The 13,685-nt window shown below is 39.4% G+C and overlaps 1 protein-coding gene across 4 annotated transcripts in view; it reads right to left on the bottom strand.

Moving 5' to 3' along the window:
• sbno2b (strawberry notch homolog 2b) overlaps positions 1–13,685 on the bottom strand; it is a 61,692-nt gene that overhangs the window by 44,743 nt on the left and 3,264 nt on the right. For 3 of the 4 annotated variants that reach the window (XM_013267742.3, XM_013267757.3, XM_013267746.3), the window contains exon 2: positions 73–299. In XM_013267742.3, the coding sequence (XP_013123196.1) occupies positions 73–180 (108 nt within the window). In that variant the 5' untranslated portion in view covers positions 181–299. The remainder of the gene's footprint in view (positions 1–72; positions 300–13,685) is intronic. The other variant, XM_005478981.4, reaches the window with a different exon arrangement.

The following is a 13,685-nucleotide window of genomic DNA, read 5'->3' on the forward strand; positions in this document are numbered from 1 at the left end:
GAAGTGAAACATAAAAGAAGAAAAACCATGGAGGTTAAGCAAATAGGTCTATATATAAAAATGCAAACACACCTCCATGCTAGAGGGGGTTACAGAGAACAAGCTGTTGTCCACCTGAGGGCCTTCTGGATGCAGGTAGTTCTCCCCGTCCATGGCCATTGCTGAGGTGAGGGTGGGCATCAGACCACAGCTTCACTCATGACCACCAGCAGACTTAAACTATGGACTTTCCGACCACCACTCACGTGCTGGCTGTGTGTGAAATAGGGCTTTTAACAAGGGCAAATGCTGTCCATGACCTGAAAAAGAGAGTAGGAATGGATGAGACATATAGGAAATGAAGAGGACAGCAACAAGAAAAAAGCTGTCTAGCGGTTTCGCTGCAAATATGGTAATTAATAAAATCAAGGAAGATGGCGTAATGATAAATAAGCCATGAAAATCAGGAGAAACTGTATGTTTAATGGCTTATTTAAAGTCAGATTCAGCAATAAAAAAAGCTCAAAATCTCAAACTGAAGTATTTGATCCACGAGCAAATGCAGTGAAAGACACACAGAGAAAAAGCTCTTAGACTAGACTATAATGGAAAGCCCATTTTATATAATCTGGCAGTTATGCATGTTTTGTAATTTTAGTTTTGTTTTTTTTGTTCAACAAACACCATGCATTAAACCATGCCATAAAAAATAAGTTTCAGAAAGACTATTATGTCTGGCATAGCCATATAAACAGACAGAGTCCAATTTATGAGAAAAAAATAGAGAGAAATTCAAATATATGTCATAAAGCACTAAAATGATTTACAAAATATGATAAAATGGTAATATGAAGACAAATTAAAAAGCAATTGGCCTTCCATTTTAGGGCTGCTACATTTGTCAGAACACAAACTGAATTCAAATCTTATTCATAATGCAGAGTTTGAGCAGATATTTATTGATGGACAGTCCTCATTAGCTGGTTGTCATCCAACATCACTGAAGATTCCACATTCATTACAGAACCAATTAAAATCATGGCCAGAGGTCCACGGCCGTGTGCACCGCGCTGGATAAACCTATAATGAAAACTCATAAGGATCACAAGCTAAATAACAAACATAACATAATAGTATTTAATACAGACATGGTTTTTGGTGGTCCAAAAATAAATAAAAGAAGATCAACACTACATTAATAAATTATGTTTAAACCAGTTGTGTTTATTGGTTTGATTTATTATTGTATAACAAATGTTCAGAATTAACAGAAAATGGCACAGCTTTCTGCCGCTGATTGTCAGACTCACTGCTGTATGAGGACCAGTGATTACACATTCAGTAACCCCCAAAGCCAAATTCCAGCCATTAAAACCACCAATAGTGTGTACTCACAAGACCTTTCATGTCTTAAAATATGTGTATCTTGCAACTCAACTCGTAGATGTGCAGCATAATGACAGGTATAGTGAGGTCAATAAGTATTTGATCACCCTGTGATTTTGCAAGTTCTCTTACTCAGAGATCATGGAGGGGTCTACAATTTTCAGCATAGGTACATTTCCACTGTGAGAGACAGAATCTAAAAAGAAAAATCCGGAAATCACATTGTATGATTTTTGAACAATTTATTTGTGAATTACTGTGTCAAACAAGTATTTGATCTCTTGCTTATTAGTCAGATTTCTGACCCTCAATGACCTGTTATTTTGCTTTTACATAGTCCAGCTACACTCTGCTCATGATTCTAAATTAGTAGCACCTGTTTGAGGTAGTTAGCTGTCATAAAGACACCTGTGCACCTCACAATCAGCCAAAGTCTAAGTAGCAACATGGGCAAAACCAAAGGGCTGTCAAAAGACACAAGAGACAAAATTGTAGACCTTCTCAAAGCTGGAAAGGGCTACGGGGCAATTGCCAAGCAGCTTGGTGAAAAAAGAACAACTATTGGAGCAATTGTTGAAAAATGGAAGAGGCTAATGATGACTGTCAATGTCCCTCGGACTGGGGCCCCACGGAAGATCTCTCCTCGTGGGGTATCACTGATGCTAAGAATGGTCAAGAATCAGCCCAGAACTACACGGGAGGAGCTGGTCAATGCCGTGAAGAGAGCTGGGACCATTGTTTCCAAGGCTACTATCAGTAATACACTAAGATGTCATGGTTTAAAATCTTGCATCGCACGGAAGGTTCCCCTGCTTAAGTCAGCCCATGTCCAGGCCCGTCTGAAATTTGCCAGGGACCATCTGGATGGTCCAGAGGAGTCGCGGGAGAAAGTCCTGTGGTCAGATGAGACCAAAGTAGAATTTTTTGGTCTTAACTCCATTTGCCGTGTTTGGAGGAAGAAGCATGATGAGTATCATCCCAATAATAACATACCTACAGTGAAGCATGGGTCTGGAAGCATCATGCTCTGGGGGTGTTTTTCTGCACAGGGGACAGGACGACTGCACTGTATTAAGGAGAGGATGAACGGGGCCATGTATTGTGACATATTGGGCAAAAACCTCCTTCCCTCAGTCAGAGCATTAAAGATGGGTTGTGGCTGGGTCTTCCAACATGACAATGACCCAAAGCACACAGCCAGGAAAACCAAGGAGTGGCTCTGTAAGAAGCATATCAAGGTTCTGGAGTGGCCTAGCCAGTCTCCAGACCTAAATCCAATAGAAAATCTTTGGAGGGAGCTGAAACTCCATGTTGCTCAGCGACAGCCCCGAAACCTGACAGATCTAGAGAAGATCTGTATGGAGGAGTGGGCCAAAATCCCTCCTGCAATGTGTGCAAACCTGGTAAAGAACTACAGGAACCATTTGACCTCTGTAATTGTCAGCAAAGGCTTCTGTACCACATATTAAATTTTTTTGACTTAAGTGATCAAATACTTATTTGACACAGTAATTCACAAATAAATTGTTCAAAAATCATACAATGTGATTTCCGGATTTTTCTTTTTAGATTTTGTCTCTCACAGTGGAAATGCACCTATGCTGAAAATTGTAGACCCCTCCATGATTTCTAAGTAAGAGAACTTGCAAAATCACGGGGTGATCAAATACTTATTGACCTCACTGTATATCTGTGTTGACAGACAGATTCCTAAAATGCTATGAAGCCTATACCTTAAGACTGTCAATCTTAAACACACAGACACACACTGAGTGAGGTGCAAAAATTAAAAAAAGGGAAAAACTGAATGGAAAAGCATTTGAGCTTAAACTGAACGCGGCACAATAATTGCTTTAGCTCAATTATCTAAATTATTTAATATCGAGTATAATATCTCTGTATATTTTAGAGAACAGATGTACCTATTTTCTCTCATATGGAATCAAACACCATAAACTGCGATTTCCAACTAGATCACATAAACAATATATAAAACTAAACTCAGTTTTTTGCTACTTGAAGTCCATAAGTCTAACAAATCTCTAATGAATCTCACCAGATGGGATCCAATGTTTTAGCACTTTACAAAGCATGTCTGTGTTACATTAGAAACACTACTACTCAAACTGCTACCCTCCTTCCCCTTGTCCATTCCCTCCTCCAGTTTGCCCCCAATCTGGAACACAGACCAGACGTGTTCACTGGGGACAAAGCTGAGGTAATAAATCCTAATAGAGTTCATGAGGGTCTAAATAAGGAGGACTTTGTGTGTCCGAGTGTGTGCAAGTCAGTGTGTGTGACAGAGACAGAGGCCTGGCCCAACATAGTCACCACTAGCAGAGCCAATACACACAAAGGGAGGCCATTTTCCACTTTGGGCTGCCTGTGTGATACTGTCTGGATAAAGGTGAAACAAATGGGGGGGAAGCCCAATGTAATGAACCAACTGGCAAACTTCCTAGGCAGGAGGTCTGAAGCAAAAGGAAATTAGATATTTTTTGAATATGTATGGCCGGATTTCACCCTAGAAAGTGCAGCTCAAAGCAGGGAGACAAAAGCAAGACAAGGGAGTCAGGGACTGTGTATTGGGAGTCTTGTGAGGCCATGCTGGTGTTGCATAAATCTACTTAGTGTAGCAACGCAAGGACAGTGCTTTGCAAATGCACGCCAAAAGTGTCATCACAACTGCTAGTGCACGCCACGCTTTGGTTTTGCTTGCACTTGTTGTGCACCACTCAATTTTTCTAACCAATTCGGCATCACTAACTCAGCTGTGACATTATGGCTCCATCATGTTTGGCCAGTGCCCAATACTGAGGTATTTATTTCTTTATTTTTGTTCTTATTTTATCCCCTTTTGTTGCAGGAAAACAAAGAAATCTTTATTATAAAAACACAGTTTTCAGCTCTTTCAGCCCTTCATTACCCTACTTTTAGCCATCCAAAAAATGGATGTAACACAACACATAAACATTACCCTGCTTACAATGATGTCATTTTAATTGCTGGTATTATCAGTTAACATGGCCGATACCAGTGTTCTGCTGAAGCATGCGGGGCTTACGCAGGATTTATGGGACTGCACTGGTGTCCATTTGCATAGGTTTTTGGCTAGCAGATAAAGAGACTAACACAGATGATATAGAAACACAAGAGTCCTTAAAAAAGCCAAGCCCATATATCCCAAGGGTGAAGATATGATGCATTAAATCCAGTAGCGATGGGATGTAAAGTTTTTCTAAACACAAATAAGACAAGAGTCGCGTTCTCCACAAAGAACCAAAGTTCAAAAAAGCACACACGAGAAGCAGGGCGAATGGTTGGAGCAGTTTTTATTGCTTTTAACCATTAGATGTCAGACAATGTAGCACTTAGAAAAGAAAAAAAGTATTCAATGCTATTCTACTGAATTCTGCAGTTCTGAAATGATGCCCATGAAACTACAGTTACTACATTTATGTAATTCCTTACTAACATCATAGTATAGTAGATGTTTGTTAGCCAGCACAGTGATCTAAGTCAAGAATTGTGATAGCTAAAACCACTCAGTCTTCCTCATTAGACTTAGCAGACAGGAGCTCCATCGTTCCATAGCCCTTTTCATCTTCAAATACTAGCCCAAGCCCACCAATGCATTTTCTCATTGATTTAAAAGGCAGAATTGCTTCCCATAATGCCCTGTCTCTTGTCCCCCCCACCACCTAAACCCACGTCACCCACTAGTACCATGCCAGTTACTGTCTCTTAGCAACAGAAAATGTCCCTCGTCCCCCCTTCCCCCCTCCAGAGAGCTCCAGAGGATAATCGATACTGATCATTGTAACTGTGGTCCCAGATCTGCCCTTCCTGTAAGGTCTCTCATTACCGGAAAACAGAAAAACCCCCTACTACTCCTAACTCCTGCAGAGAGGAAGAGGGGTGTGATGAAGAGGGCTATCTGCAGAAGGAAGAGGGCTGACAGTAGTGGGCAGTGAGAAGAAAACAAAAAATGTCCACTGTAATGCAAGGGCCACAAGGAGTTCCTCAACATACACAATTCATGCAACTCTTTTTTTTAAGATACAGGGTGCTACAAAAAAGAAAAAAAAGGTTAATGTCCTACAAAAATGTAACAGAGCAAGTGAAAGCAAGCACTCTGCAGTGTAATCTCTTAAATCTGTTAATTAAGTCAGAGGTTACTGCTGGTTTTTGTGCAGCCCTCTCCCATGTGAGTCTCTTAGTCCATCTCTCTCCCTCTTCCTGGGTGGTCTGATGCAAGAGCTCACTAAAAACAAATTAGGCCATTCCATCTGCAGTATTTGCAAAATCCTTAAAACCTGAAACAAATCCACACACCATTAACTTAAGGGACTACAAACTAGGACGATGTGATTTTTCTTTAAATATAATTTTGGCTTCTAATAATTGTGAAACACATATGATTATTGTTTAACCGTAAATTTGCATTTTGCTTTATGTAATAAATGTAGTTACCATTTTTTCTTTGCAGCTGTGCACTTTGGCAATTCCCTAAAAGTCCAACTCACTCACTGTTTCACCCAAGATAATTCAAAAAGAGCCTTTAATCAACAAGATATAGATAAAGGAAGTAAAAGTCATAACAATATTTCCAAAGGAGAACCTGCAGGGGCACTCTATCTTCTTGGTGGGTTCTGTGCAGCTTTCCTGAGACATGTGTGCCTGCTGCTGCTTGCACATTTAAAAAGTCATAGGCATGTTTTTGCCATAATCAAACAGCCCTTTCACAAATGTGGACATTTAGTGACATGTCATTTTTAGAAACAATATTTCCAAGACATGATATGTGCCTGCCTGTTTGCACCACCACCCTGTTACACCATCCACTATCTGCTTACAAGTACCAATAATGAGAGTGAAAAGGCAGTCTGGTATATACTGAACTAGCTGACTGACTGCTGGTGGCCTTGTGGCTGCCAGAGCACATGGAGATCATCCAGGGAAGTGTGACTTCCTTAAGCTGGTAAATCACGATTAACACTCACGAGGAGAAGCACCACCCTGCCTAGCGCGTGTGTGCCACCTCACTTGACAAATGAAAACTCACATGTGGAGAGTTGATACTGACAATCAGAATTTCACAAACAGTGATTTTTTTCTCTTCCTGACTCATAATGAAATAATGCTCTCTGCTTTACATTAAGTAACTTTGTAGACATTATCTTAATACATTTTTAGGTCTTTGTAATATATAAATGTCTTCCTTTATGAAAACAGGATATCTCAGATTCACCATATCCTGTTTTCAAGACCAAGACCAGTGTTAAAAGGAAATAAATGATATCCCATGTTATGTAGTTTACCCACCATAGTTAATCTCCTGTCTTGTAGCATTAATATGCATTCCTTTACTTCTAATCATACTCATTTCATCTTTTCTTTTCTGTAGGGTTACGGTAAGTATTCAGAAGTTTAGCTGCGCTTCCTTCATTAACCACATTTGCATAATCAGCTCCTTGTGGCTCACAAGGTGTCAAAACCTCATTATGACAGCCAATTTTTTCAACACCTTTGTACGTGCTATATATTTATTAGATGTTTTGTTAAGTGCTCTATGCACTCAGTAAGGTGCATAAAAGTACTAGATGAACCAGTATGGAGGAGACACAGCTGATGCTATTGTGCAGCTGAACCTCTGGGGTCACTGCAGTACCAGTGTGGACAAATCTATGAGTGGAAATGCCAGGAAAAAGGAATTAAAATGATTTCACATGAGTCTGTTTTTCCCAAAGTTACCATGGACATTACATGAGACAACAAGCACCTTGGCAAATACATGTGAAAGTCCCCTATTTTTCCCATCTAGTACCACATCATAGTTGTCATGTGGTGTCCCTATATGTCCTAGGGACATTACACAGTCCCTAGGACATAGGGACAGGTTTCTTTGGGGTTTTAGCATGTCCTGTAGTCATTTCGCATTTCTTTATAGCCCTTTTATGTTTCTTGCAGCAATACTTTTTAGGTGAAGCCCAGGGGCTTATTTGACTAAACAGTAGGTTTGTAAAAAAAAAAAAAAAAAAAAAAAAGGATTCATGAAAAAAACGCAACTGCACATTTATTGCAGGTACTGTAGAAATATGTAGACAGCCCTCTGTTGGCATCTGTCACTCTGTATACTGCTGTAGTATGCCTCTGTCTTTACTACTAACAAGCTGTATAACAACAAACATTCAATTCAATGTACACCACTTACTCATGACCCATCTGAGTCCATCAGCATCACCAGTAATCAGGTTAGAAATGATTAGGGCCCAGCTACACTACACCAAAGCAGCAAGGGGGCTGTTGGCTGGTTATGATTGGCTTGACTGGCTGGATTCATTAGTTGCTGTGATGAAATATTCATAAAAGGAACAAGTTACTTCCCAGGGAAACGCGGGATGCCATCATTCAAAACAGCTTACATTATTAATCAGCACCTTTTTCAACACAAAGGGTCCATACTTGACACGGTGTGCACATGCACAGACATGACGCAAGCCCTTAAGCACATACATGGAAGGACACAGACATTAGCTACCTATCTTTCCCGGTTCCCACTGCCAGAAAGGAAATTCCATTCAGTATTGCCGTAAAGGGACTGTTAACAGCCCAGTAACTGAGTAGGACACTGGATAGAGAATAATGATCGAATGACGGTGTAACTGAATCAGCTGTCTTATCAAAGTCGGGAAATGGAAACAAATTTGGTTTTAGGAGTCTGTTGTTACTGCATTTCTCTTGTTCAAATATTTATCAAAGACCCTCTACGGACTGGGACAGCACACAGGAACACCTTGATAAAACAAATGAGGATTTATTTGAATGGTCTGCTCTAAATGAAAGGCTGGGTTCACAGATTTCGCTGCTTGCAAGTGAATACCAATTAATCCTAATTACATCTTCATCAACCAACTCCAAATGGTTATTCAGCACCATTTTGCCGGGATGATGAATATCTTTGTGGCCACAAACACAAGCTGAATGAGACATTAAAGTAATTTATCCTTAAAGCGAGAACTTAATTGAGCTCTTGTGGGTGAGAGGATGGCTTTGTTGTGGTAAATAAGAACAAGGAGCGATAACGGAGAACAGGGAGAGAACGAAGAGAAAAAAAGGTGAGGGCAAAAACAATTTGGATAATAATAAGAAGAGCAAAAGAGCAAAAAAGGAGTAAAACAATGCTTTACAGTTGCCTGATGGCACTCATTTAGGAGCAAATCCCTCTACTTCTACCACCAGCTCACCAGAAATAGATCAAAGGCTGACTTGATCAAAGAGAGAACGATCCACTTAGCTGCCTCTTTGCCCCGTTTTCCTCTGTCATCTAATTTCCTCAGAATAGAGGGATGATAGCGTATGCTAGTACTGCACAGTTTTTTTGCCTTGACTACTCTGGTTAAACTTTTTAGGTGAATAGACAACAGCTTATTTTACTCCCCCACAAAAAAATATTAAACCAATTTTTTTAAGAAAAGCTCTGCTCCTTGTGATATTTCTTAAGGATTTTTACTCACACCTATATAGGCAAAGCCAGTGTACTTTTTCATCATGTATGTGTCTTAGCTGATTGAAAATATTGTTCCTTGCATCATTTTAAAGTTATTTATGATATATACTGCTGTAGGAAATTTTCCTCTTAGTTAACGTTGCATTTCAATATGAAAATAACATATGATTATTGCACTATGCCTAACTCCTTTCTTTCTAGCAATGCCCTGTTGTTTTCTTTTTTCCACTACAGTTCCTCTTGCTGTGTGGCAACCCAGTATATGGTGTATATATCTCCATGTCCCAGTTTCCCTTACGTCCATTCCTCTTTCCACCTCCCTCCTGTGCATGGAAGCCAGTGGCGTTAGCTATTGCCTCTCACCCAGTCTGAACCCCAAAGAGATTTGGCTGCTGATTGGAGGCAGCTGGCTCAATGCGTCTGAATCTCCACCCCCATAACCACCCCTCTCAGCCATGGTTATTCAGAGAGTCAGTCATAACACCCAGCAAAAGCTACCAGATGCATGGTTCACAAGCAAACAACACAGCACAGGGAAACTAAATAGTCTGGACTGTGAACTGTGCCCTAACACCGTTTAAGTCCAGACAGTACTCTCTGCTCCACTCAAACTGACCTCAGTTATCTGGCAGGCATGAAAATATTGCACCATTTGCACAGCTCACAGGAGTTTATCTTTGGCTGTCTATGTTGCTTTGCAAACTTCAGTTCATCCTTTTTATTTCACATAGGAGCTGGCTCACTGACTGAGGCTGCTTTCATACTCTAGAACAACACTACTTGAAACCAACAAGCCATGCTGAAAATAAATGAGACAGGCAATGCATGTTCAAAAAAGTATGTCATTGTGATCAGAAGACCAAATTACTGTAAATTATTGAAAATAATTACAAAGAACAAGTGCCTACTGTGTGATATGAAGTCCCAGATGAGTCAGTCAGAATTACAGTTGCAATTTGGTGGCCCCATCACAGAATAAGCTCTTTATTTAATTACTACAGATTATTTTGATGAACAGCTTGTCAAAGAGCATACACTGTTATGAGATTTACAGAAAAATTATATGAGGAACATGAAACACCCTATAACACATTGTGCTCAGGTGTTCCAGATACCAGCAGAGACTGCACAGAGCCACTTTGATCTGCTGTGTAAACGTAGGGTGAGAGTAAGGTGAAAAAGCAACAATATATATCTAAAATTAAAGTGTCACCATGCATTACACTATTCTGAAGTAGAATAAAATGGTAAAGTAATCCCATCCAGAAACCCTGTGTGTCATACTTTATATTGTAAGGTAAAGACCCTACAATACTACAGAGGGAACCCAAACAATTAGCACTCGGTGACAGTGGAAAAGAAGAACTCCCTTATAACAGAAACAGATCTTCAGCAGACCAAGACTCTGGGAATTGCAGTCATCTACTGAAACTGGGTGGGTAATGAGAAAAGAGAAGAGAAAAAAACAAAAGCACAGACAGACCGAGGACAAAATGCAAAAACAATAGAGAAAACACGCAAAGCCAAATATGACTACAACCGATGAAAAGTGCTGTGTGGAACTCATTTAAATAATGAATAAAAATGAGGCCCAGTGCAAATTCTGTCAGACAAAGCCAACGTGTCATGGATGTTTTGGGTGGGGGATCTTTGAAGAAAAGTTGAATAAACAAAAAACTGCCATCTTTATCACAGTGCTCAACAAAAGAAAAATGTTAAAAACTTGTATAATGTCATTACTTAGACAATATTCAATTGCAGTTCCAGTAAAGTACTGCAATATGTTACTTTAGTAAGTAGTTTACCATAATCCATTCTTTTAATAACTCCAAATCCATTCAGTCTTTTCACAAATTCCATCTCCACCATTGCCACTATTTCATAAAATGTGACAGATATGTTAAAGACAAGGAAAACTCTAACTTGCCTCACTTAAAAAAAACAAAAACAAAGACACGCACTCACATACACATGAATCAAACTGGATGATGTCAAGTGACATTAACTGAGCCATTTTTTAAGGACAAGGGTAATTAAGTTACTGCCAACAGTACAAATACACTTACCGCAGGATGAAGCAGGTTAAGATTTGGTTCAGGGTTTACATGAAACTGAAGTGGCTGAGCTATGCATCAGAGTAAGCTGACCCACACAGACTGACAAGTCTTTCTTTTTTCCCCCCTTCGTTGTTAGACCCATTATATATTCTTGGAAATTCAGTGTCACTCTACTACGGAAGGACAAATATTTACTCACACTGACAACTTTGGGAAACCTTAGACCTTGGGATCAAACATATTTGTAAAATGACTAAAGAAGCTAACTTTTAAGCACAAAGGCACCAAACACTTGTTTGCCATGTGAGCTCTTGCATTAAACTCTTTTAAGGTTTGAAATGCTACTGTGTCTGTAGTCTGGTTTACTAGCTGGTAACCTTAAACGTTTGGAACAACTCTGCAGTAATGAGGGGCAGGAAGAGAGACAGCATCATAAAGTTGCATGACACAGCCTGTTATTTCCATTCTTATGGGACAGAAAAAACTAGTATACAACACATAACTGGAGGTTTCGCTGATACTATTACATATCTAGAAACTTTATGGTGGATTATAGTAATTAATCACTGCTGTTGCCATAAACTTCAAAGTATCTATGGCTACTGGTAACATTAATTCCTCTCTCTCTTTTGCACTCACCCACTCATGCACACACACACACACCCACACACACACACACACACACACACACACACACACACACACACACACACAGGTTTCAAACTTCCCATAACACTAAACTTAACGTCAGACAAGTTACCTAAAAGGAAAGCCTCTGCAGGTAAAAGAGTTTCACTTCACCTTCAATTTCAACTTCTCTTAACGTTCAACCGCAAAGCAGCATGTTGTCAACGAATGATCCACTAAGTATATTCAGCAATCTTTGACTGATGGTTTGAGTCCTCGACTTTCAGGATGCATCCCTGACATACAATACCGGTTACTATTATTACTATTATTATCTATTATTATTTTTTATTCCCAAAATCATTCTCTGGAACCAAAAAGCCAGTATCAGTTTACCTCTAAATACTTGCACAGAAGCTGTGGATTGATGTTTAATTTCAATAAGAACTTTATCTTAAATTTACTTGAAACTAGAGCAGGGCGATATGACCAAAAATATTTATCACGATATCCATTTGAAAATTTGCGATAACGATATAACTGATGATATAATTGACACTAGACAAAATACTTTACAACTCCACAACTTTATTAGTCCAAAAAAACCCATCAATGTATTTTCACTTATCAAGCAGCTGTTTTTTATGTGCATTAAAGTTATATAAAAATTTAACAGTGCAAATGCAAATTCCTTGCTGGCAGTTTAACCAAAAGGCATTTCCAGTGGAAATTGGCCAACATATCCTCAGCATAGCCATGTATAATATCCACAAAACTTAAAAAGAGGTTATACACACGCAATACGGTAATATTATGTTGAAGCACAGTACGTATCACTCCGCGAGGCTCCTGCCTACCATAGCCGTAATGCTCCGACAATCCATCAAGTGGTGCGGGTTTGTAGCTTAGCAAAGTCGTACTAAAACATTTGACAGATTTTCGAGCGCCGTGTACCACATAGAATCGTTTCGAGGTCAGTAAACACAACCAGAATTCATACATAAGGCACACGGGATTATAAGGGGCACTGTCGATTTTAAAAATCAAAGGATTGATTTTAAGTGTGCCGTATTTTCCAAAAAACACGGTAATAATGATGGCCCGCTAGCATGCTCTACCAAAAATAGTGCTTTGTTGTGTATCTGACAGACGAAAGCTAAACCAGTTCCACACCACTGAAGTTGCAGCATTTTTACAAACCAATTCTGGTTAATCTGTTTCATTCAACGATCCCCTTTCGCCCTTCTCATTCTCCGTCGGCGCCATGCTTTTTTCGCCATGTGCGTATGAAAACAAAGGCACTGTGCATGCGCGTTTTACCCATATTCTATCACGATATTTCATTTTCTTATCGTTCCCCAGCATTATACCGGTATTACCATGAAAGGTATGATATGGCCCAGCCCTACTTGAAACTACTATATTTACAATTAAAATGTCTAAACTCCATGGCTCAGTTTCCAAGACATGAACTAATCCTAGTTGTACACGACTGAACAAGTTTTTAAATCTAGGACTAGGTTTAATCCATGTCAGGGAAACATACTAGGGTGCTCGTTTAACTAGGGTCAACAGCACATATAAAAAAACATTATTTTCAATTTTCCATTTAAAAAAAAAAAAATAACACCTCAAATCTCCTTCCATGCATTTAAAAAAAATTCACAAACTAGGTTGTATGTTGGCATTTAATTAACCGCTCTTCTTATTCTTCCCTAGTTACCATGTGGAGTCAGATATGGATCTAGTCTAATAACTGAAATACTGACACAAACTGTATTCTGTTATCAATCTATGTAAGGACTAACATTCTTCTTGTATCTAATTCCTGGGTGACTCCCAGTTTGAAATCATTGTCTGAGTTTCTTAGAAGTATTCTGACACACTTTTTCCATAGAAAATCATAAAGCAAAGCAACGAGGCATGCCAGAGTGTGGTATGCTCTCCTGCGTTTCAGTCATGTCTCACCAACCTCTGATGTGGCTTGGGAGAGATCCACATGGGCTCCAGGTCTGGAAAGGGAACAGGGGATACTCAGACAGCCTATCATAAAAGGCTGTTTCATATTACAGTGTAAGAGGTGAGCCTCATTGCCACATATTCATAACAACTGCTACTTGTGCTTT

Source organism: Oreochromis niloticus, linkage group LG23 (genome assembly GCF_001858045.2).
Source record: "Oreochromis niloticus isolate F11D_XX linkage group LG23, O_niloticus_UMD_NMBU, whole genome shotgun sequence".
Taxonomy (NCBI): Eukaryota; Metazoa; Chordata; class Actinopteri; order Cichliformes; family Cichlidae; genus Oreochromis; species Oreochromis niloticus.